The 26,710-nt window shown below is 36.2% G+C and overlaps 2 protein-coding genes across 2 annotated transcripts; both read right to left on the reverse strand.

The window, feature by feature from the left end:
• Positions 1–18,485: 18,485 nt before the first annotated feature.
• On the reverse strand, positions 18,486–19,682 carry LOC113325349. The gene is made up of 2 exons (XM_026573545.1): positions 19,227–19,682; positions 18,486–19,019 (listed from the first exon to the last, which is right to left on the reverse strand). Exons 1-2 carry the CDS (start codon positions 19,680–19,682, stop codon positions 18,486–18,488), a joined length of 990 nt encoding a protein of 329 aa, XP_026429330.1.
• Positions 19,683–22,237: 2,555 nt separating this feature from the next.
• LOC113325350 (cytochrome P450 71B9-like) lies at positions 22,238–24,645 on the reverse strand. Its single transcript, XM_026573546.1, has 3 exons — positions 24,627–24,645; positions 22,944–23,893; positions 22,238–22,849 (listed from the first exon to the last, which is right to left on the reverse strand). Exons 1-3 carry the CDS (start codon positions 24,643–24,645, stop codon positions 22,238–22,240), a joined length of 1,581 nt encoding a protein of 526 aa, XP_026429331.1.
• Positions 24,646–26,710: the final 2,065 nt, after the last annotated feature.

A 26,710-nucleotide genomic window follows, 5' to 3' on the forward strand; every position in this document is an offset into this window, starting at 1 on the left:
TTTTTGGACTGGACATTATTTTTTAAAACCCTACGGAAGGGTTAAGATTAAATATAAACTGTTTGCAGGGAAGGACGAAAGTTACGATGCTGTCTTGGCCCCTCGGGTTCGTACACTGACATCGGAGTCGGTGGCCTGAGTCGACTTCAACGGTTCATCGCCCGTCTGGTACGGGAGGTAAGACTCTATCCACCCACGAATCCCCTGTCAGTGGGTTTTATTTTTTGTAACAACTCACACCCCTGCAATAGAATGTCGAACTGGTATTACAAGAGCCAATACAACGAATATCCGATTAAGTTTCAAAATGGACGTTACTACTTTGACCATAATGTGAATAGTGGTTGGGAACATCAGCCTTTTCAAGGTTATGACTCATACCTTGATGAGCCCAATTACTATCCACACACGCACCGGTCATACGAGCAAAATTCTTATATTTCTCCTTTAGAAGAGTCCCTCAGGAAATTAGAGGAGTCGACACGTAAGTTAGCTGAGATGAATAACTTAGTTTATGACGAAAGAGAACTTTCTATAGAGGAATCCTTCAAGTTGATAGCTGAGACGAACGAAAGAATTGCTCGAAATAATCTTAATTTCCAATACAGTGATTCCAATAGTACCCTTGAAGATGAGGATAGTTATTTGCATAATCAAGATGACGAGGATAAAATTGGTAACACTACTTGTTTAGATGAGGTTCAACCATTTTCATGTTATTATGATGATTATGATGTAGATAGTGTTGATGAAGAATTTGAAATATGTAGGCATAATGATCAGGAATTTGTTACTCCAAATGAACTTTATGATGATAGTGTTATTTCTGGTTCAGATCCCGATAATTTTAATGATTATTCACCTATTCAAAAGGACGAGGATTTGATTAGAGATACCACTTCTTTAGATGATGTAGTATTTCCTTTTGATTACGAAGTCGATAATGGTTTAGAGAAACGAGTTTATTCTGAGAATACCGTTTTAGAGTCTAGTGATTTAGAAACAATGGTCTTAGACGAAGAAAATGAACTCGTACAGCTATTAAATATGAGTGAGGATGCGTCACTTGAGTATAACCTAGAAGAAGAAATTGACTATTTTCAGGATTCCAACGATCTAGAAATTAAAGAAATTGTAGCTAGTCTATCTAGAGATACCCAAATCTCTAAGTTTGGGGGTGATTATCATTCTCCATGTGCCTTAACTCTTAGAAAGGTCCCTCACTTCGGACTTGACATATGTGCCTCAACCATTTTGCAAGATTATCTTCATACACGTTTTCCTGAACCTAGTGATGTCCATAAGGAAGTTCAGTTGTTAGAAACCCATCCTCTGGTTGATGAGGTTAGACCAGGCTATGATACCAAGATCGACTTTGTTTTCCCACCAAATATTTTTCAACCAATTGTGGGAACGTATAAATTTCCGGTGTGTCAATTATTTAGTTTTGAGACTAAACCTAATTACTTTAAGAGATTAGGGTTGATACATTTGCTTAAGATTGACCACCAGTTTCATCGTGGTCGATTGTGTGAGTCAAAACTGATTGATTTTATGGATCCTCAATTATTCAGGTTATTATTATGTGCTTTTAAATTTTTACTTGAGTTTCTTCAGACTCTAATACCTGAACCGGATCTTAGCTTTGAGGAATTCCAACCCACGAAAATATTTTATTTGGACCCTGTTATAGAACCTGAACCACAGCTAGATGTAGTTGTCTTAAACAGGAAACTAGACAAGGGTGTGCTTTATTTGTTTATTTTCTTGACAGGTTGCAGATTCCTTTTATTTGTGATAGCTCTATTTGGTTTGATGACCCACAAAAATTTCGGCTATTAATTTATGATTCTATGAGGTGACTAATCCTTTCTTAGTCTGGCTGAAGACTTTAAACTTAGCACTTCTTGGGAGGTAACCCAACATTCATGCGACACGGTAATATCTTTCCTTATCTCTTTTGCTTCAAATGGTAACAGTTTCTTCTTGTTCATGCTTTTAATTTCATCTTTAGAACATTGAGGACAATGTTAGATTTAAGTTTGGGGGTATGGGAGAGACTTTTTAGTTGCAGTATGAATAAATAAATTCCAGAGCTTAGAAATTTATGCCTATTGAGGATTGCACTAACTAACCTAAGTGGATGGAAGCATTTTGATCGTAGGAGTTGAGGAACCAATCTGATTAGATGGCAACATCTAAAGAGTCTATTCATAAAATCACAGAGCTCAGGTGTTAGAAATAACATGGTAGTTTCGCCATATCTCGTTGAGTCCTTTTCACTTCTGTTTTTATTTTTCTTTTTAAATATGTTTCTAAGTGATTTGGTGGGGCTCACGATTCAAGTTGTTACCAATGTTAGGGTGAATTAGAGTGATTGAGTTACCATGAAAAAAGAAAAAGAAAAAAAGAGACCAGACCAATTAGACCAAACGGATCAAAAAAAAATGAAAAAAGAAATGAAAAAAAGAAAGAAAGAAAGATGGAAAAAAATTCAGTGAATAAAGTCGACCACTGGTTCCCTTGTATATGCCAGATGTGTCGAATTAGAATTAGAATTATCGATCACTGGTTCCCTTGTATATGCCAGTGTGTTGATATTAGTCAGACTAGTATCTCAATCCATTAGGATAGGTTCATTTTGGCGGAGGCCTTCAGACAGATATGGGAAACGCCGTTCACTTAGTAAACATCAAAACCATCTATGTTTTTCTCTATATCCATCTTCTTGATCTATCCATGTGATTAGTTTTGACTCCAGATATTGATGTCCATAGTGCGACTATCTCAGTAGAGCTCTGTCACTTTATATGAATTTTAGTATGCTTGAGTGCAAACTCGTGTACAACAATTTGAATTTTGCATCAGGGTACTTCCTCCTGTAGTCAATAAGTATGCCAACCAAGGAGATTCTTTAGTGCCTTCCAAAGTTCTGTGTGGATAGCTAAGGTCTGGAGTACAGGTTTTGTGGGTATATCTCTTGTAAGCCCTCCCGTAACTCGGCCACTAGGGCCACCTAGGAGTTTAAAGGATTATTGCATACGCTAAATGCAATCGACGATGCCTGCGTCAGTGAGTTAGGATTTTTATTTTATTTAATTTACTCGAGGACGAGCAAATAATAAGTTTGGGGGTATTTGATAGACACATTTTTGTGTCTAATTTGTCTCGATTCTATATATTGATAGTGCTCATTTTTGTACTTATTTTGGTGTTTTATGTGTGTAGGTATTTTTGGCCAATAAACATTTTTGGAAAAAGCGGCTCGAAAAGTTGCGTGGGGCACCCCCGGAGGACACTTGCTATTCGGACCCCTCAAATGGATAAGGGGTGACTAATTACTAAGGGGCATCCATTTCCAGGAAACTGCTAAAGGGAGACCAGCACAGGATAGGGGGAGGTCATCTTCATCGTTTTAAAAACTGAAATTGGCGGGAAATTTTGTGCATGCAACTGGCAGAGTTGGGGATTGATTTCGAAGGTGTTTTAGTGAGATCCAATCGTCAGAATTGATTGGGCTGGACGTGATTCAACTAAACAAGCCTGGTATAGTCGTTTGTTTGGATCGAATTAGGATAGAAACCGAGTTGGAGCTAAACAAGGAAAGTGTTTTTACACGGACCCTATTGAGATTATTTTTAGAAGTTCTAGAGAGACTAAAGACCTAAAACTCTTTCCAAAGATACATATCTATGTAAGGAAGAGTTTGAGATAATCGGGAAAGCTCAGAAACGCGTGGAACAATTTAGAGAAAAGATTATTGTCGTAACTTCCAAGGAAGGAAAGAAGAGATTTTGATGAGTTTTTGGGGAGATTAAATCGCTTTGTTGGCTATATATAAGTTGCTGGGAGTTCAAGGGAGAAGGTCGAGACTTTGGGGGACCGAGTTGAGGGCTTGGTGACGCTGCAAAGGTGAAAATCAAGAGTTGCAGAGAAGACGTTTCTGCTGCTGAAGAACAACGTCGTAGAACACTTCGCAACTTACCAAGAAACCGTTACCTAATCTTTCAAATTCGATACCTTTGTAACAACTTTGCAACAACTATTCATGTTAGAATCTATTTGTAAGGTCAGCTTCCATAACAGTGGATTCTGTAACAATTATATCTGTTACAGATTCACTTCTTCAATAAAAACACCTATTTGAGCCTTGATTAAATATTTTGAGCGTGTTTTTGACATGAGGAGCTAAATCCCAACACTGGTATGATGGAGTAAGCCCTATTTTACAATCACTTGGTAACTATAATTGATTCTTTATGACTTTTGCACTTGTTTTAATCGATTTATGATTTTTCTTGATTAGTTGTGATTTTGTTTGATGTCGCATGCTGAGTTTTAGGAACTTTTGATGCGTCATGCTTGTGATTTACATCTAATGCTTTATAAAATCTACTTTTGGCAAAGAAAAGAGTCAACAAAAGAGCTAAAATTGTTATGAGTCATCATATGAACCAATTGAATGTGATTAATGGTGGAATCCTAAGTCTCAGTACCTCTCGATATTCGTGAAAACCTTGTGAATATATTTTTAGTATTTTTATTCTTAGTTCTTAAATCAAACCTTTACACAATCCGAGTTGAATGAACTTTACTACCACTTTCAACACTACATCAATCATCTTTATACGTTAGCTAACAAAATAATAACATAAACATAAAGTTATGTTAATCATTAACCTGCTCTAGCTAATATACCAAGAGGAACTTACTTAAAGATCTCTGAATGAATCCTTATAATAAAATGTCAATCAGCCAACATGGTATTGCTCAGGTGTTCTTAAGCTTTCTCAGTTTCGACAACCAAAGAAGCAATGACCTTTCCTAATATTGTTAGAATCTACAATAATTTATCAGCAAAGTACCAAGATAAAAAATCTAAATTGTAAGAATCTTAACCAAAACAGAAAACAACACTTCAATTATGTGTAGAACACGGTTAAATACCTGCTATTGGATCTGACGTGAATCGAACACGTAACCTTTTGATGTAGGGTCAGATGCGGCACCATTGCGCCTCAGAACCGTGATTTAAAAGACTTGTCTTAGTATGGGATAGAAGATAGATTTCCCTCCTGTGCTGGTCTTTTCAAATAATGGTAACTGAGAGAAGGGGAAATCAATCGACCATATATACTTTGTGCAGCAGTATTTGTACTGCAGCTCTATTCTTGTATTTGATTCATGAGATTATGTCCATGATTCTTTCTACCATCTGGAACCAATATATAAATTCATAATTAACAATCTTTATGAATAAGAATTCTACAAAGAAACCATATAACCACAAAAGGAACAAAGAAACTAAAGGAGGTCACCTCAAACCATTTTTTTCTCATCCATATGTGGAAACACCCATCCATGCACACTCTATTATCCCAGCACAAAGAAAAGAAAAAGATAACTTAAAGTGGCCAAAGTTACATTTCAAACTAATTAATCTCATTTATAACTTTTTCCGTGTTAAGTGACGATAATCAATATATCGTCAGAAATTAATTATTTTCCTAAGAGGTGGGTCTACAATTATGATGTTTGTTAGGTAAATCCGAACCATTTCTCACAATATATTTTACATCCATTCACGATTCAACTCGCTTTTTTATGCCATTATTAATAATTGTCATCCAACTATGTCGTTAACCTACAGAAAAGTTGGTGCCAATATCATGGTGTCAAGCTAACAAATTTCAACATCAAGTTATAGATTTCCTTTTTCTTCTCCTTAAAATTGTTTTACAGATAGAGATCAATGCTACCTTAGAAACCAAAATACTACATTAAAAATAATGTCACATCAAACAGAGAGGAATTACATAGAATTCAAAAGTAAAAACCGCATTGAGATTCCATACCCGGTAGAGTAATATTCCCACACTCACAATTATAGAAAGAGCGCGACATGCCAACATAGCAGAGACTAACTTTCCACAACCCATGTTCAATAACCGAAAACAAAGTGTTGATTCCACGGTTGAAATCCTAATCTGCAAGGCCTGAAGATGCAAGTAACTTAATAGGCTTAGACCTCCATTGCCTAAGGGAGTTTATCATCTCTGAAAAATAGCCAAATAATTCACTTTAGTACTGTTTAGTGTTTAGGGATGAAATAAAGTGAAATAGCCAAAGAATTTACTTTAGCACTGTTTATGGATGAAATAAAGTGAATAACCATTTAATGAAAATTATTGATGGGGGACATAGAAGCTGAATAATTACAATGATAAAATGAAATCAAAAGAAGGTAAATGCCAGTAACTTCAATGGTCATATGAACTGTAAAATTTAGAGGCATTAATCACTAAAGGGGAAAAGTATCTATATTTGATGTTTTACATTATAAAATATCTTCTCAACCTTTCCTTGCCATGCAATTGATTGTGGATGATAATGGAAAAAATCAAAAACAAAATTGGTTATTACCTAGTATTGTTGAGAAAGAATGCGACTGAAGCTAGTGATGTATTGTAATCTATATACGCCCCCATACCACATTGGATTAGTCAAACAACTGTTGTATAATAGTCCAATGCATGAATTTCACATACGAAATTGCATAGTTAAAAAACAACCCACACGCCATTTTTTATAAAATTGAAACACCCATAAACTTTTTATATGAGATGAAGAACGGTCACAGACTAATCAGCCTTAGAATACAAATTAATCCTGCTCCAAGCTAACACCGCATTAGACGGGAAAGAAGTTTGATAACGTGCAGACTAAAAAGAAGCATAAAACAATTATGTAACCCTGATATAGCCACTGCCAATACAAAGAACCACAGAAAACAACAATCAATACCTTTTAAATGCACCAACCCTATCCCTTTTAGCTTGTATCCAGCACCATTTTTCCACTCAATTTCTCTAAAAACTATTCCCTACACCTCACAAATCCTACCCAGCCTCTCATTCAACCACAAAAGTTAACACTGATATCCAATTTAATCTTTTCTAAAGATCAATAATATCTAAAGAATTGATAGGGAAAATGTTGACATGAATTTGTCTCAGTGTAAAAAAATTGAATCACCGAATTTCAAATTTTGTCACAGTTGATCATGCATTAGCTCAATTTCTTCTTAGAATAGTGTCAGTGGATCAAAGTAAGTAAAAAAAAAAAATTGATAGGGAAAATGTTGTCAGAGCCGGAGCCGGAGCCAAACCAAAAAGAAAAGAAAAAAATAAAAGAAAAAAAAGATAACCTTTAATTGAGATAGAGAATGATACCTTGAACTTGGTCACTGATACCAAAGCCTATGTGATTTCTGCTCTTGCTCGGTGATGGGGAGGGAGATAGGGTAGTTAATTGAATCAAAAACATATGGAATTACTTATACATAAGAACGTATCATCGACAGAACCGATTGAAAGGCTATTTCAATTCTTTGACAGAGTAGATGGGGAATGGGGCTTCAGATGAATGAGGGATCCAGGGGACTAATTAAGTAACCCTACCACGCCCACAGTTGCGAAAAGAGTTGAATCAAAGAGGTCGCTGATTTTAGATTACTGAAAAAATCAACAACAAATGATCAAAGTTCAAAACAGAGAAGCAAAAATCTAGGGTTTTGCATGAGGTAAACAAAAAATCACAAACTCAAATTAATATTAAAAACCTGCAAAAAAATCAATTAATATCACAAAATCTCTTATTGCTCAAATGAAAGATCCTCTTGAACCGAGACGGAGATTACAATTTTCTGGGGTTTGCACAATACAGGAGTATAGGTGGGGAGGAAGGATATTTAGCTATATATATATACTATTGACCCAATATGCCATGGGGAGCGTTATCGAACTTTCCTGGCCGTCCAAGTCAAACACAATCCGGACCATCCCAACCGCGGGATTACAATATTTGGTAGATCCTGTCCACCGATTGACTCTTTGATTAAGGAGTCAAAGTGCATGTATTTTTATAATAATGATTTGATGAAACATCATAGAATTTGATGAAACCAATTTTGAAATTGGGGTTTTTGTATCAATTTTTAAAAATTTGGGGTTTTTATATCAATTTCGTTTAAGATGGAGTTTTAATGGATCCCAAATTTGAATGGAATTTTTGTACCACAAGTTTGGACATCCTGGATTTTTATGACTAGTTTTGATATTAAAATTTAAATCATAGAAGATGATAACGTAGAAAACCTAGATTTGTAAAGGGAATACCGATATTATTCGGGGGTGGTACCAATTCATATAGGAAAAATAAATATTACCAGATCCTAGCCGTCAGATCGTTCAATTGGTATCATCCCCACTAATAGTGGTATCCCTTTATAAATCATGGGAAAAAAAAGAAAAGAAAAGCTTCCCATTTATACTTTACTTATCGGTTTGGATAGCACATCAGAAATAGCTTTTCGACTGCTAGAAGTCGGAAAGTCAGAAGTTTGTTTGGATATTGAATTTCAAAACAACTTTTAGAAGTCGAAAAGGCCGTTTTTTGTAAAGTAAAATTGTTTTGCTTCTGATTTCTGCTTCTGACTTCTGCAAACGCGTTATACGAGTACGAAACACAGGTGACTGGTACAACCACCCACCGACTTATCGTCGTCCCACAATGACATCTGCGAAGTGGTAATTTTGGTGGTTCCATCTTTTAACCGTTTAGATTTTTTCTAGCTCATTATATCTAAAATAAAAGTTATTAGATACTCCGTATTTTCTTCTTTTTTTTTTATTTTTTTATTTTTTTATTTTTTTTAAAAGAAATGTTATCACTTTTTCAATTAGGCCAACTTTTAAGCTAAAATGAAAAAAATGGTAGTATCTCGCTTTACCAGAATCGGAAATGTACTGTACAAATCAGGAAAAAAATGATATCTGACTCAAATAGCTCAGAATCTGAGCTAAATCAACTCTCAAGAAAACAAAAATAGTGATCTTAAGATGACTCAAGTCAAGGTCCCCTACCATCCAACAAATAATGTATAACACCGATTGCCTTTCGAATTGTCGAAATCTTACTAGTTTTTTTTAGTTTCTAAGAAAAAAGTCCTCTGCAGTCAAATGTTTAATCAAGATAACATCATTGAATAACTAGTATTGGATCAAATTCCGAGATTTAAATACCAAAACTAAATAACAAATAAATTTAAAAAATTATCATCTTTTTTATTTGGAACTACTACCATCCTTTCAAATACAAAAGATAGTTTTATTTTATGTATAAATACAAAACATAATCTTATTTTATTTATAAATTACACATAAAACAGCTTTATTTTTTGAAAACGAGGGGATTAGCAATTTTCTTCTTTTCCATGTTGTTGAAGAATAAAGAAATTCGTTGCCCCGTTGTTGAAGTGATGAAATTAAGCAAATAAAACCGTTATTTGGTGAACAGTTTAATCCGTTCCAATCATTCCTGGCATCCAACAATCAAACAGTTAAATATGCTTTTTTATCAGTCAAACAGTCAAATTTACGTATTTCGAAATATTTACGTTTATATCTTAAAATACAAAGTGGATTTCACGTGGATTGAATAAAACGATTATCTTTTGGGAACTGCTAGACTTTTTTTTTTTTTTTTTGGGAAAGGCTAGACTTACCGAATGGCCTCCCGAGTAAAACCCCGATTGCACATCAAACGGACAAACGGAAAGCCTTCTTAGCATTGAGATCTGCGCCGACAAAGTGGGCCCACTGCTTATCTCGGCTGGGATTCCAAGTCAGGATTGTACATCTATCACTTCGGTTTTTTTTTTCTATTTTTAATGATAACAGGATTGTAACTCTGTATAATATTTTAATTGAAGCAGTGTCCTTGTTTGAATTGGTTCCCCGTTACGAGTTCTACAACTCAACTCATGGTCTAGTTTCGTTCCGTTGAAGTTTTGGCTTCTAGTCTCACATTAGGATTCGGGGATCATCTATCCCACAATCTCTAAAAATAGATCTCTCTTTATTGTCTGCTAGTAGTATCTCTACATCAAATACGTATATGTCCATGCCAAACATACCGGAGGAACTCTACTCTGAGATACTCTTAAGGTTACCAGTAAAAGCATTACTTGTTTGCAATTGCGTCTGTAAGAATTGGCTTAAACTGATCAGCAACCCGAGCTTTATTGCTACGCACGTTAATCTTAGTACCCAGAGAAACAGCTTTAGTCTAACGTTTAAAAGTTACGAAGGGCGTAGATTCGAGTACGCAGTTCACTCCGTAGGTTACCAATCATCATCGTCAATGAATGAAAGTGATCAGGATGATCATGTCGACATTGTTTAAAGGTGGCTCAATCTTTTCATCAACTTTTGTTGACTTGTTGTGCTCTTGTAATGGTTTGTTCTGCTTAAACTTATGGACTAATATCAATAAAGGAAGGATTTGTTTCTGGAACCCAGCTACGTGAGAATACAAGAAATTACCACAACCACCAGCAAGGCAACATCTCTTAAATTTTTACCTATCGGCTTTGGGTTATGATTTTAATTTCAACATCTCTTACAATAGAATTGGACTAGTGGACTTATCAAATCCTAGTGTATACGTTAAGATCAAATTCGTGGAAGAAAATTCAAGATATCTCTTGTGGGATAATTGAGAGGCACTCTGGGGTGCTTGTCAACGGAGCTTGTCATTGGTAAGGTGAAAGAGTCGAAGGCGGTTCCAGATTTATAATCACTTTCAATATCAGCAACGATGGACACTATAATTTCAGGAAATTCTAAAACCACACATTTAATGAAATCTTAATAACTATTCAAGTAATCATCTTAAAATTCATATATTCATTCATGGAATCTTCAATATGGTTACAAGAGTTGAAATCAAGTCTAACTAGGATAACCAATAATCTTTCTCTCTTAAATTCCAAGTCTAAGCTCTTAAAAATATCTCTCTTTTTACACGGTCGCTCGGTCCCTTATATAGGGATTTTACATAGTGGATGACAGCTAACAATTCTCCTGTTTTCGGATCTCGCGTGCGTTGTTGACGCACGCTTATATTGACCCCTTTCTCACGTACTATACAATATCACACTTTACTCATGATTCTTCTGACGTCATCTGATGTATCATCTTAAATATATTGTATGCGATACCCTTCGGTCGTTTATCAAACCATTACTTCGCGCACATAATGGACGTGCGGTATTTAGTATCTACATTTTGCCTCTTCTCATGTCGTTTCTTTTGAAATGGAGCTATATGAGAAACTCCAATTTAAACTGCCGCACTCATTCATCTTTTCGTATTCTTTTCAGCTGACATATTCCCCTAATTTAAGCCTGAGAACTTACGCGTGTCTTTTCATCTACTCTTGAACTGACACGTCTTTTATAACCGCTTTTTTTATTCGTTCATTCTCAATCACCGCACTAATGGGTGAATATCTCGGGAATCGAGAGTAAATATCTTATTTACTCTTCTTCTTCTTCATACTTCTTTTTACTCTTGGTCTTTTGTTTATTCTCTGCAACTATTTTCTTCTGATGCTATTCCTCTGATTTCTTCTCGCACTTCCTCTGTTACTTCTCTTTCATCTTGATCTTGATCTTTTTGATCATCTCTGATCATGTTTTCATTACTCCTCATTCCCATACTAAAAAATGCCTGAAGCTGGTTGGAAGAACAAACATGCATTTGATAGATTGAAGAACGAGTTTGGTGTACGTGGTTTCTCGTTATCTGCCCCCGCTGGATCAAAATCTTCATCTAAACTTGGACCTGAATGGTTTTCTCTTGAGGAATGGAGTGAGCAAAAGATCATCATTTCAGTGGGACAACTCATTGCTGGTCTTCATATTCCCCTTTATGATCTCAAAATTCCCTTGTTTTATGAGATCCTTTCACATATAAGTTTTTCGCGTGGCATATTTCAATTTTTGTTGACTTTTTGTGCTCTTGTAATGGTTTGGTCTGCTTAAACTTACGGACTAATATCAATAAAGGAAGGATTTGTTTCTGGAACCCAGCTACGTGAGATTACAAGAAATTACCACAACCCCCATCAAGGCAACATCTCTTAGATTTTTACCTATCTGCTTTGGGTTATGATTTTAATTTTAACATCTCTTATAATAGAATTGGACTAGTGGACTTATCAAATCCTAGTGTATACGTTAAGAACAAATTCATTGAAGAAAATTCAAGATATCTCTTGTGGGATAATTGAGAGGCAATCTGGGGTGCTTGTCAATGGAGCCTGTCATTGGTTAGGTGAAAGAGTCGAAGGAGGTTCCATATTTATAATCACTTTCAATATCAGCAACGATAGACATTGTAGTTTCATGAAATCCTACAACCACACCTTTAATGAAATCTTAATAACTATTCAAGTAATCATCTTAAAATTCATATATTCATTCATGGAATCTTCAATATGGTTACAAGAGTTTAAATGAACTCGAACTTTGAGAACCAATAATCTTTCTCTCTCCTAAATTCCAAGTCTAAGCTCTTAAAAATATCTCTCTCTTTACACGGTCGCTCGGTCCCTTATATAGGGATTTTACATAGTGGATAACAGCTAACAAAGCCCCTGTTTTCGGATCTCGTATGCGTTGTTGACGCACGCTTATATTGACCCCTTTCGCACGTACTATACAATATCACACGATCATCACACTTTACTCGTGATTCTTCTGACGTCATCTGATGCATCATCTTAAATATACTGTACGCGATACCCTTCGGTCGTTTATCAAACCATTACTTCGCACACATAATAGACGTGCGGTATTTAGTATATACATTTTGCCGCTTCTCATGTCGTTTTATTGGAAAGGGAGCGATATGAGAAACTCCAATTTAAAATGCCGCACTCATTCATCTTTTCGTATTCTTTTCAGCTGACATATTCCCCTAATTTAAGCGTGAGAACTTACGCGTGTCTTTTCAGCTACTCTTGAACTGACACATCTTTTATAACCGCTTTTTATTATCCGTTCATTCTCAATCATTGCATTAATGGGTGAATATCTCGGGAATCAAGAATAAATATATTATTTACTCTTCTTCTTCTTCTTCTTCATACTTCTTTTTACTCTTGGTCTTTTATTTATTCTCTGCAACTATTTTCTTTTGTTGCTACTCATATGATTTCTTCTAGCACTTCCTCTGTTACTTCTTTCCCATCTTGATCTTGATCTTCTTGATCATCTTTTCATTATTCCTCATTCCCATACTAAAAAATGCCTGAAACTGGTTGGAAGAACAAACAGGCATTTGATAAATTGAAGAACGAGTTTGGTGCACGGGGTTTCTCGTTAACTGCCCCTGCTGGATCAAAACCTTCATCTAAACTTGGACCTGAATGGTTTTCTTTTGAGGAATGGATTGACCAAAAGATCATCATTTCGGTGGGACAACTTCTTACTGGTCTTCATATTCCCCATTATGATCCCAGAATTCCCTTGTTTTATGATATCCTTTCACATGCGAGTTTTTCGCGTGGCATATTTCAACTTAGCGGTGATTGTATTAGAATAGATCTTGAATATGTTCGTCATGCAGCAGGTTTAGAATCTCAGTACCTAGTGGAGAAGCGAAATCTTGATCATCGAGATGAGGAAATTAATCCTGCTGATTATACCCTAGAAATATTTTCAAGCATTACGAAGTTACCATCATGAAAAGTAGCGCCTCGAAAATGGGGTGTTCGCTTGTCAAGAAAAGATGGTATTGCTGAAGAGAAAAGAATCATGCGATATGTTGATTGGCATGATACTACAAATAATACCGCTCGTTGGTCGAACATAACTGGTAGGGATGAACATGGCTTAACTCTTCCCCTTCTTGAGGGACTTCCTGCTTATAATCCTTGGGTATTCATATGGCTCGAAGAAGAGAAAGTGGTATATTATCTTTAATTATCTTTATTTCCTTATTCTTTTCTTTTATCTTTTACCACTCTTACCTATTTTCCTCATTTCAGATGGCTGATCAGGCAAAAAAGGCCAAAACATCGTCTCGAGCGACACCTTCGCACAATAATGAAGTAAGAAATACCTTTTGTTTAATTTCAACAATATTGTTGCCTCTGTTTCTTATCTTTCATTATTCGCGTAGGGGGAGATTGTTAGATAGGTCCGTGGCTCTGGTGGAACTGTAAGTGTGAAAGGAAAAGGTGTGATTCGCGGTAAGAAGACTACTTCTAAATCCTCTTCCAGGAATTCTTCGAAAAAGAGGAAAACATCTTCTTCTTCCTCTTCGAGTTCTCGATCCAGAGAGGATGATGATGATAGTCTTCTTGGTGAAGATCCCTCCATTGAAATCTGCAATGGATCAGATATCTGGTATTTTTTCTGACTCCATGACAGCAGTTGGAGATGACTTATTAGCTCACAGATGTAAGACCCTTGAGAAGATAATCGATGCTCATACCTTGGATGATGATTCTCTTCGTGGGGCTGCCTCAGCTCTGAGCCCAAGTTTTCTATATTCTCTTGCTTCTATGGTAATTGCTTATACTTTCGCGCTTTCTTTAAAGTTGCATCATGTGCAAGTTTCTCACATTTAATAACCTCGCAGGTGGCCCACTCATCATATGCTGTCTCTTCAGACTATGAAAGGAGACTTCGCAGACTTGTAGTTAAAAACAATGAACTCAAGTCCCAAACCTCCATTCATGAGAATGATGTTGCTGATCTTCGCAAGAGAAACCATCAACTTGAATCTGATGTCTCTTCTTCTACAAACAAGATATATGATCTTCAAAGAAGGAATGATCAATTAGTTGGTGCATGGTCCTTTACTCCTTTTTCCAACTTGTTTATTCATGTCTTTTGCTCCTATTATAATTATTTATTCCTGCAGAGATTTACAACCTTACTGATGAGGCGACTTCTTTATTTCGCTCTCTCCCTTATCCTTTTGATGCTGATATTCTTCTAGAGTATCTTAATGCTTCTCTAAATAGCTTTGCTGATAAAAAGTTGAATACCTTTTCTATGGAGGAGCTTAAGGCGAAGTACCAATATCTTAATGTTAACCATAGGAGTGTGTTATCTAATAGTAACGATTTTAGACGTCGCTTTTTAGAAATTAAAGAGAAAAATAAAGCTTTTGCAAGACAGGATTTTCACTCTTACCGTTGAGAAGGATCAAATTTCTCTTAACGGTGTGAAAACTTTAAAGAAACTCCAAGAGACTATTTTTCAAGTTCAAGTGGAACGAGATCGAGCTTTAAAGGAGAGGGACGCACTTGTTGAACGAGGAAACATGATTTGTTCTCAACTTCTCATAGAAAGCGATGTCGAACTTGATTGGGCTGCTAGAGTCTTAGAAAATGCTAGGAATGACTTAGCCGTGAATGTTATCCTTGAGTCAGATCATTCCTCTTTTATTAAAGATATTATTTCCAATAAATAAGGTCGTTCATTATGCATTTCCATTTGTTATTTCTTGATCCATGTTTTGTAAGTGATATTAACCTTCTTACTTTTCCTTTGCAGTGGTTGAGAAAGAACTTCGCAGTCAAATTAAGGAATTGGAATCAAATATTGCCACTGATAAAAGTCTGGAGGCGAAGTTTATCACACGTGATTCTAAATATCGCAGGCTAAAGAAACAATTTGTTACAACTGTCTCAAATAATAGCAAAGATGCTATTCTCGTTCGTGATCCAGCAATTAAAAATATCTGTGCTGACAATATCATTCCTCTTTCAAAGTATAAGTTTACTGATATTCCTCCTAATGAAGAAACTTATGATATCTCTGAGAGTGAAAGAGAAGATGAAGAATATGAGGAAATTGATGAAGAAGATAATGAATCTGAAGCTGATGGTTTTGAGACTGATGAGATTAACAAAGATAACACAGGCAAGAAGTAATTTATTTTCTCTTGAAGATATTTTTTATCTTGTCACATTAACTTCTGAAAACTGCTTCTTTAATGTAATCTTTTTGAATATTTGGTACTCATTTTTGTATATTCTCCTTGTTATATACCTGTATAAAAACTTTATTTTCCAGCAAATGAGATTAACTTGGGATAACATCCTTTTATATATCGGATTATATATCTTATGCGTAATGACAAATAACTTATGCGTAAATCTATCATGTGGGTGCGAATAATACCCTTCTAAATGTTTGCATTCCCATACTTGCCTCAGGTATTCGACGGCATATGATTGAATGAAGCTAGTATGTAAGATTATTATAAATGTACATATTTTTCTTATGTCATAGTACGTCTTGTTATTATATAACAGATTATATACCTTTTCGTCCTCTTACAAATTTACCTTTGCCTCAGCTATGTTCTTCGTGTTTCCATGCGAAATTTTCTTTGTCCTATAACACTATATTCACAAGTTATATCCATCCTGTAAAACAATAATTATTAGCTTTTATATTATTTTTCTCATGAGGTCTTATTTATCCTTCCTAGTTAAAGGTCTTATTTTGCCTAGTATATAATATTGTTTCTGTGAAACGAAATCGCAGGACGCCCTTACGCTTTCACGCAGTGACCCATTGATCTCGCCTCATCATCTTCTTGTATTATTGCCTCTTCAGGGTTTATTGTTGCGCAAATATGACAAGTCTTAATACTCCCGTGTGTAAAAAGCCTCATAATATTTGTGTCTTTTGACACAATTCAAATCCTAATGGAGGGTGTCGTCCTTATATTCCCCCTGATTGCCCCTTCAAGGAGGCGTACCCCTACCGGGTTAAGGTGGGCTCCTCCCATCCAGTAATGCAACAATCAGTTGTTTTCGCGGCCTCTTTTCCCTCCACCGATATGGATTATGGTTACAAGACCACAACCTAAGTGTGGTTTCTTCGGACCGAGTGCATCATAGCCAAGACTTGTCAAGAGCGGCCAGGTACGCTCCAGACGCCCCAGGCACCCTTGACTCAACCGTGTACCTCGGCTCCTTGATCGAGTTTCTGCGCTCCTTAAGAGAGACCTTGTTGCCTTAATCTTTCGATATATGAGCCTCTCCTGGATGGGTTCTTATTTCACCCCAAATCTCCATGACTCAAGCTCCAGGGTCGGTGTAGCGTTCACTTGATCCATGCTAACTAGCATCCGAATTATGGCGCGTGTTAGGTCTTATTGTGCCTCTTGTTGTATGCTAACTAGGGTGCACGCCACAATCAGATAGCTAGGCTCCTTAATTGGAGTCTTTATTTCTGATGTCTTAATTGAAGTCTTATTTTTACCTTTTTCTCATATAATATCATTATAATGAAAAAGATATATTTCGATTGCATTCATATTCTTGATTAATACAATTCTGACATCATCTTTGTTTTCTTATTCGCTTGACTGATATCTTGAGATAACTAGTTTGCTTCTTTCACCTTCAATGCTTCTTTAAGTTTTCATATGCTATTGGATATACTGATTTGCATTTTCGCATGGACCATATTTCTTTAGGTACACTCGATTCCATAGTTTATCAGATGGATTCCCTTTCTCATCTATCAGCTCATACATCCCATTGTTAACAATTCTTTTGATCTTGTATGGGCCTTCCCACATGTTTTCCATATTTCCTTTACCAGTTTTTTGATATCTAAGTTTCTTCCTCAACACTAGATCTCATTCTTGGAATTCGCGCCTTTGCTCTTGTGCAATTGTTATTGCTTGTGCGGAATTATGTGTTATATCCTTCTCCTTAATTACAACATCTACCATCAACCTTTCATCATGTTGACTTTATTTTATCTGTTGTTTACAGTTTCTTCGCTTGCTTGAGCGCTCTTCACATTTGTCAATGTCAATCTCATGGCATGCTTTTCCTTCATTTGGATCTCGTCTTATTACTCCTACGCCTTGAGGAACAGGAAACTTGATCCATTGGTGGAAAGTTGAAGGCACCCCTAGAATACCGTGCAACCACGGTCTTCCAATCAAAGAATTGTAAGGTGATTCTACATCAACAACATGAAATACTATTTCAGATGATATGTTTTTTAAAGGAATCCGCATTGTTATCTCTCTCTTCGGTTTATTAGTTGTGCCGTTAAAACTGTATATCTTATAAGTAGGGGGAATAATATCTTCATCACGACCACCCATAGTTTTATATGTATGGTAAAATAAGATGTCCACCGAACTACCAGGGTCTATCAGTATTCTGTTAATAGCCCATGTATCTGCATCTTCCTGTTCATCTTCATCAGTTTTTGCTTTTGGATTGATTTCCAACTTTACCACTAAGGGACTTTTGTGCGGTTCTCCATCTCTAGGTACTTCTTCTGAGTTGAAGGAAATAAGTTGCTTCTGCCAATATTTTAAGGGCGATATCTTCGCAAGATTCAATATCTCTCTTCCATCACTATCCCTCGCGTAAACTGTGTTCAAGATATTTTCATGGAAGTTTTCTATGTTCTTGAACGAATGTATTATCGAATTACAGTATATATTCTTTTCCTTCGCACCTACCTCAATCAAATAGGTATTTCTTCCTGTCTCTGTACCTTGTGTACGACCTTCTGGAGGTGGTGGAGGTAAATTTTGCGGTTGTTGTACCAAGAAGTGATCTAACTTCCCTTGATCTATCATTCACAGTATGATTTTCTTTGTGTCCCTACAATTATTTGTTGTGTGACCATGAAAGCGATGATAAGCACATAATTCTCTACTTCTCCTCCCTTGTGGTGGCTCATTTTCCGCATTTGGTGGTGCCGGTGTTTCTTCCATAAAAATTATAGATTCCCATATTTTTTTTATTGTAGCATTTAGATGTGGCATCTTTGTAGGCTCCCAAACTACTTTGTGACCTCTTTGACCTTGATTAAAATACTTCTTTTGTCCTCCATATCCTTCTGGTGTGTTATCATGTCTTTGAATTTTATTATTTCCTCCACGATTATTGAAATATTTTTCTCTTTCCCACTCTTCTTTATCTCGACTACCCATTGCTACTAGTTTTTGTTGATATTCATTTATTGCCTTTTTGTGTCTTCCTTGAGATGTACTTGCGATTGTGTTCGTTATCTTAGGAAGTAAACTCGCTTTCCTTGCTTTTGTGTTTGTATTTGCCATAGGATAAGATTCCATTTCTTTCTGCTTTTCTTCAAGAACGATGTATTCTTCCTGATACTCGCGTAATTATGTCATTGATGTGGTTTCTTTAATTCTGAAAATTTGTGTGTATAGCAAATCTGTTGCGAAGAGTGCATTGATGAATGCTAATATGAGATTTCTTTCATCCGCTCGTCCAGCCATTTCACTGCACATAGTTCTCCATCTTGTGGTTAAACTTCGCAGGTCTTCATTTGTTCTTCTTCGCAAACCAAATACCTGCTCTATGCCTGGTCTTAATACATTGTTGCTGATGTATGCTCCTCGTAATATTGACTGTAAATGATTGAATGATCTGATTGTTCCAGTATGTAGACCGTCAAACCACTTCAAAGTTGCTCCTGACAAGCTTGCCGGAAAATATTCGCAAAGAACTGCATCATGATCTTCCCATTGCAATAAAGATCGCACATAGGCTTTTATGTGTTGTATCGCACAGGTTGTTTCATCAAAGATATTGGTAAATGCTGGTAAACTACATTTTGGCGGTATTCCGGCCAGCTGTATTTCCTCTGCAAATGGTGTTTTTCCAGCTTCTTCAATTGCCTCATCCAGCTGTCGCCTAGCACCCTCTCTTCTTGTTGTCATAATTTCTCTCATTTCCGCTAACTCTCTTAAGATTTGTTCATTCACTACCTGGTCATGTTGCATTGGCCTTTTTAATCTTGCTTGCATTACTCTGTTTTCATGTCTATTTTGATGAATAACTCCTGCATCTCCCTTTCTTCTTCAGCATCTCTCCGGCGTCTTTGTCTTTCTCTGTCATCCTCGTCAACTTGATCGTGTCGATCCCTTAACATCTCTTTTTCTTGATGCCTATCTCTTCTCTGTTCTTCCTCATCATCCACAATCTAGTTTGGAAGTGTGCGATTAAACTCGCGTCTTCGTACTCGATTGTCATGGTAGTTTTCGTGCACAACGTCTTGCAATTCTCGTTCTTCAATTTCTTGTCTTCTTCTCCTGCGCCTTTCTCGCTCATCATGTGCGTGATTTTGAATAACCACATACCTTTCAACCTCAGCTTAGCGTTCACATTAGTCTCTTAATGTTTGTCTACCTTGTAGTATCATTCTTCCTTGCTCTGTATCATTCTGTTCACCTTGATATCGCTCACCTTTTTGTTCATGCTTGTTATCTCTATTACCCTCTTGCACGCGATGATCTTCACCATGTAGCACATACCGATCATCTAAAGGAGGTTGATCTATGCGATATTCATCGCGTTGATCTTGCCGATCATCATTTTTTTGACTGTTTTCTGTAATATTATCCAAATGTATTTCTTGTCTGACATCTCTTCGACTAGATTGACTACGTCTTGATGTACTCCGACTTGATATTGACCTTGATCGAGTCATACTTCTCGATCTCTGCTCCTGTAATCTTATATTCTGTTCTCTTAACTCATTATTCTGACGTATCAAATTCGCACGCTCTTCATCCTGTCGCCTTCTTTCCGCAGCCAACCTCTGTCGAAGTTCTTCGATTGTCATATCTTTATAAGTTCCTTCTATGAGTCCTCCCTCTCTAGTCCTTTGTTCATCCTCTACTGTTGAATCTGTTTGGGAAGTATGAACACTCACTCTATCGTAGTCAATAACATTATCTTGCACAGGTTCTCGTTGAATCGGATGATGGACTTGTTGATCTTGATTATGTCTTTCTCCTATCCTGGATGACTCTGCAATTTCACTCCTTCTTCTTCAAGTGATTCTCCTGCTCCTTCTAATCGGTACCAGCTGTCCTGCTGCAGAATTTTGTCTTACCATTTTTGTTTTCTTGTTTCAATTAAAAGAAGAACTTCTCTGTAAAGAACTAAAAATTTGAACAATGAAAATGAAATTTCTGAGGCTATCCTTCTGAACTTTTAGGCTTAAACTTCGAAACTTTCACCACCATGGTATATCACTCCAAGCTGATTTCTTGCGCCAAAATGTAGTTGCGGGAAATCCTATAACCACACCCTTAATGAAATCTTAATAACTATTCAAGTAATCATCTTAAATTCATACATTCATTCATAGAATCTTCAATATGGTTACAAGAGTTGAAATGAACTCTAACTTGGAGAACAAATAATCTTTCTCTCTCCTAAATTCCAAGTCTAAGCTCTCAAAAAGATTTCTCTTTACACGGTCGCTCGGTCCTTTATATAGGGATTTTACATAGTGGATGACAGCTAACAAAGCCCCTATTTTCGGATCTCGCGTGCGTTGTTGACGCACACTTATATTGACCCCTTTCGCACGTACTATACAATATCACACGATCATCAAACTTTACTCGTGATTCTTCTGACGTCATCTGATGTGTCCTCTTAAATATACTGTACGCGACACCCTTCGGTCGTTTATCAAACCATTACTTCACACACATGATAGACGTGCGGTATTTAGTATCTACAGATACAATGATATACAACTACCTAAAGAAGCTGTTGAAGGATACTGCCTTTGTATAGGAGTGTTGGAAAGGTGCCTTTGTGCTGTTGTTCATGTTAATAAAGATGTGATACGTCCCCAGGTTGTAGTATGGGTAATGCAAGAGTATGGAGTTCAAGAATCTTGGACCAAACGTTATGTCATTAACCATGAGAGAATTCTGCGCAACTGCCGCTCTTTGAGGCTTATGCCGTATTTTAGGAACGGGGAGATTGTTTTTGCATTTCCTAGTTATGATAATTTAGTTATATACAACCCGAAGCATGAAACGGTTATAGAACCAAATATTCGTGGTTTGCCAAACATAATCAATGAACAAGAGAGTTACTTTGAAACCTTACTTTCACTAAACTCTGGTATGTATGTCGGGGGAAATGGACAAATAGAGTTCTCAATCGAAGCTGATGAGCAAGAAGAAGAAGAATCAATTATTGAAGATGATGAAGATGATTAAGCACTATTAAGTTATTTGTTGTTAATTTTAACAATCTCTGATTGTAATTGGAATTTTTAATAACTTAATGTTCATCTTAGCTGCTTTCCTGTGCTTAGAGATTCTCTGTCTTTAGTTGTTGCTTTGTGCTATTTGTTTTTCCTTGAGTTTTGTGCTCATCGTTAGTTGTACCTGCCTGCACACGGCTTATGTGCAATCTATTCTCTTTGATGGATCAAAAAAAAATTCATGTTCATAATTTTATGTATTCACATACGGAAACGATATTATTATTCATGCTGCTGAACATGGATTATTCATATGAACAAACAAAGACAAAGTTCTTTCAAGTTAAACTAAACTTTGACAGGTACAAGATGAAGAGGATATTTCATACGCTTAGCCATTCCAGATGTTTCTTCCATATTTACGTCTTCCTTGTTCATCCCGCTTGGTAATTCCCAATTAAAACAGTAGAGTAGATTGGCGAGAGTGAGTTCAACCATTACGAGTCCCATATGAATACCGGGACAACCTCTTCTTCCACCACCAAACGCTAAGAACTCGAAATTTTGCATTCCTCGAATATCCATAGAGTTATCAACGAACCTGTCTGGGTAAAATTCATTTGGATTTTCCCAATATGCCGGATTTCTACCGATAGACCATGCATTTATAACGACTCTTGTTTTCGCTTTGACATCATATCCATCGATGCTACTGTTCACCATACATTCTCTTGGAATCAACAATGGAGCGGGTGGGTGTAGTCTTAATGTTTCCTTGACCACCATTTTTAGATACTGGAAATGGTGAAGATCCTTCTCTTCTACTTTCTCTTTGTCTTTTCCTACATAATTTCTAACTTCTTCTTGTACTTTCTTCATAGCTTCAGGATTTCTTATCAATTCTGCCAGTGCCCAAGTCATGGTTATAGCAGATGTGTCTGCTCCCGCAATATATAAATTCTGAGAAGAAAATTTGAACAAATGATTAAGCAGTGACTTTGCAATTATAATCTGAATAATAACATATCTACATAATAGCTGTAATTATACTTACCATAATAATTGCTTTGATATGATCACTCATGAGACGACGACCGTTACTAAGACGATTATCCTTTTCAACGTTTAACAAAACATCAATGACATCTTCATAATCAGGTTTCGGTTTATTTGGATCAAGATGTGCATCTAAGACTTGCTGAAAAAACTTATCAAGACTACAAAAACATTTTTCTAGCCTCCCATGAAATCCAGTTAGCCTGTCCAAAATCCAACCTACCTTAGGGAACACGTCGGACGCAGAAAAACTCTGCAACACAATGCCTAGTTCATGAAATACTTTTCTAAGCTCGATAGGAAGATATTCATCAGTATCGTTAATACGATTCTGGTGAAAACTCTTGCCAAATGACACTCTACAAACAACTTGATCCATAAGACATAAAATTTTCTGATAAACATCAATAAGAGCAACAGGAGAAGCGGAAGAGGATCTTGATATGGAATCAACTAAAGCTGCGATTTCTTCCTCCCTAATTACACAGAAGGATTGCACTCTTTTCACACTAAATACCTCGTGAACACATATTTTTCGAACATCCCTCCAGTACTCCCCATAAGGTGCAAACCCGATATCTACGTAGTTATAAGAAAGACGTTTCACACTTGCCAACGGAGGTCTAGTACAAAAATCAGAATCACGTGTTTTCAAGACTTGTTTAGCAGCTTCAGCAGACGAAATTACGAGTGTCGGTACACTGCCGAGTTGTAAAAGCATTACCGGACCATATTTTTGAGATAGCTTATGAAGAACACGATGAGGCGGTTTCCCTAGTTGATGCAAGTTTCCAATGATTGGAAGCTTAGGTGGGCTAGGAGGAAAGTTGTGTCTGCTTCGATCAGATCTCAATATAGAGTAAACAAGTAGAAGAAATGAAACTAGAAGAAGTGAGGAAATAATCAGAGAAGTTGTGATGCCAAAAACCTCCATGTTTACACAAGTAACTGCTATCGGGTAGTGATCAGAGCTCGGTTCTTTTCTTTTTTTTGGTTAGAAGAGCTTGGTTTTTCCTTGCTTTGTTGGTTTGGGTCTATTGCCCTTTTATATTGGGGTTTATCAAAATGGGTACATGCAGTGTCTAATTAATGGAGAGACATTTGTCACGGAATTTCCAGATGTAGAAGTTTGGATATATACAACCGCCTTTTTGGTTAGAGTCGTTTAGTGTTTCTGTTTTCTTTTTCTTTGTTTTTTGTGTTTGTAGGCAATGTACTTGATGTTTAGTGTTTCTTTTTTCTTTTTATTTGTTTTTGTCTTTCTAGGCAATGTATTTGATATATTCAAAAAGCTTTCCGTGCGCTTCTTTGCTTCACATAGAGGGTTAACCTCACACGTGTAATAGAGTCTGCCAGAAACGAACACACAATTCTAAACAAAAACAGGGGATGTTGAACTGCTCGCGTTAGACATTGGGTACTTCATTGAAAATGCCAAAAAGTTACGGTTTCTTTTTTACACCAAAAAATAACCCCATTTATCTATTGTTTTCGTACTAGGACATGCATTCAGCCCAGCGTCCACCGCGGTCCCTACGTATTCACCATTTTCCAATCAAAGGCTTAGATTTGTGATATATAAGGGTGTAAAGATGTGGGGGGGAGAAAAGCGGTATATGGGTAATGGATTCGGCACTTGGGTCTGTAAACGAGTCTGATCATCAATTTTATGCCGTCAAACCTTTTTCTGTTTCAGCCATTCGAATTATGTTTGTGGGGGAAAATATCACAATGAAGTTGCATAATGAATAATTAAACACCAAATAGGTGCTAAATTTCATTAAAATCTAACAACCTACATGTTCAGAAATATAAAGCTTTGACCTTAAAGAGTGATGGAACCGTCACTTTTTATTGGTAGAAATAAATCTTTTCTGAAGCGGAAGCTTTGATTACTGTATTTCATAAAATTTTGATTGTAGCAATTATGTGGTAAAGGAAACACGCTCTCTTATGTTTAAAAATTGTTACACTTCTCTACATCCCATGCTTATTTGTACCCAATGTTTCCTCCGGTATATGGTTTAAATTATGTATGTTTACTTAGAAAATAAAAAGTATTGGACAAAAGAAATCGTCAATTTGGTTTTTCCATGGTAAACCACAAAGATTCCTAAATAAAGATATAAAAAACACGTGTTTGAAAACAAAATGCCGCCAATTTAATAACGGTAAGCTGCATTGACCCAAATATCAACGCACCCAATTATGCGCCCCTAAAATAAGCTTGTTGGACACTGGTTGATTGGTTAATTAATTCATACGTGTCTGTAACTGATCTGGTTTTCGTCGTCAATGATGAAAAAAAACAACCGTCAACTTATTTATGGTAAATCGCAAAAACCAAAATATTTACACACCCAATTACGCACATGTAAAATAATTTTTTGGGCGATAATTGGTTGATTGGTCAATTCATTTGTATTTCTTTAAAAGGACTGAAGCGCTTCATGCTGAACTGACATGTAAACTATTGAAGCAGCCAGAAGAGAAATTGATGGAACAGATGGATCCGATTTTTAGGCTCCGACGTGTAAATCCAAAATCTCTTTCAGTTCATAAATGGGATATGTCCCATTCGACCGCCTTTTTATGTCATTCAGTGACGATTTTGTTGTCGTCATCAATGATTAAAAAAACCATCAACTTATTTATGGTAAACCGCAAAGGTCGGAATACTTGTTGGACATTGGTTGATTGATTGGTTAATTCATACGTCTTTGTAACTGATTTGGTTGTCGTCATCGATGAGGAAAAAAAATCGTCAACTTATTTATGGTAAACGCAAAGACCAAAATATCTACACACCTAATTACACACACGTAAAATAAACTTTTTTGGCGTTGGTTGATTGGTTAGTTCACTTGTATTTCTTTAAAAATATTGAAGCGCTTCCTACTTAATTGACATGTAAACCATGGAAGCAGCCAGAACAGAAATTCATGGTACAGATGGATCCAACTAATTATTGAGATTTCTAAGCTTTGACGTCTAATTCAAAAACCCATTTCCATTCATAAATGGGATAGGTCCTATTTGAGCGCCTTTTTATATCATCCAGTAAATATTTTGTTGTCATCATCAATGATTAAAGAAAACCGTCAACTTATTTATGGTAAACTGCAAAGATCGGAATATCTATACACCTAATTGCGCACATATAAATAAAATAATTGGGCATTGATTGGTTGGTTAATTAATTTGTATTTCTTTAAAAGGACTGAAGCACTTCAAACTAAACTGACACGTAAAATATGGAAGCAGCCAGAAGAGAAATTGATGTAACAGATGGATCCAGCTGATTAATAAGATTTCTAGTCTCTGATGTGTAATTTGAAAACCCATTTCAGTTCCTAAATGGGATAGGTACTATTCGAGCGCCTTTTTGAGTTCGGATCTCCATACGGGTTTGAACTTGATCCAGAATTCGTGGTGTTACAAGTTGGTATCAGAGCTCTAGACTTTAGATCTTGAATGAGACCGTAAATAATTATTTTTTGTATGAATTGTTACGCATGATCGTTTGAACTAATTGTTATATTGCTTGTCTCGTCCTTTAAGTTGTATTTTGGATTTTGTGAAATTCATGCGAAATGTAGTTGTTTGATGGATTGAATTTTTCGTGTTATTTATTATATTATTTGTGTTGTGTGAAATTCTGAGATTATAAATATATTTTAAATTTCGGGACGAAATTTCTTTTAAGGGTGGTAGAATGTAATACCTGGTATTTTTATTTACTGTTTCCGGTCGTTATACCCGAAT

The sequence above is a fragment of the Papaver somniferum genome, chromosome 11 (genome assembly GCF_003573695.1).
Source record: "Papaver somniferum cultivar HN1 chromosome 11, ASM357369v1, whole genome shotgun sequence".
Classification (NCBI taxonomy): domain Eukaryota; kingdom Viridiplantae; phylum Streptophyta; class Magnoliopsida; order Ranunculales; family Papaveraceae; genus Papaver; species Papaver somniferum.

Coding starts and splice junctions, on each gene's coding strand:
- LOC113325349 (XM_026573545.1), bottom strand. CDS start 19,682: ATGCAAGCAAGATTAAAAAGGCCAATGCAACATGACCAGGTAGTGAAT. Junction 19,020..19,226: donor TAAGACCAGGCATAGAGCAG/GTATTTGGTTTG, acceptor CGCGAGTATCAG/GAAGAATACATCGTTCTTGA.
- LOC113325350 (XM_026573546.1), bottom strand. Junction 22,850..22,943: donor ATATCAAAGCAATTATTATG/GTAAGTATAATT, acceptor TTTTCTTCTCAG/AATTTATATATTGCGGGAGC.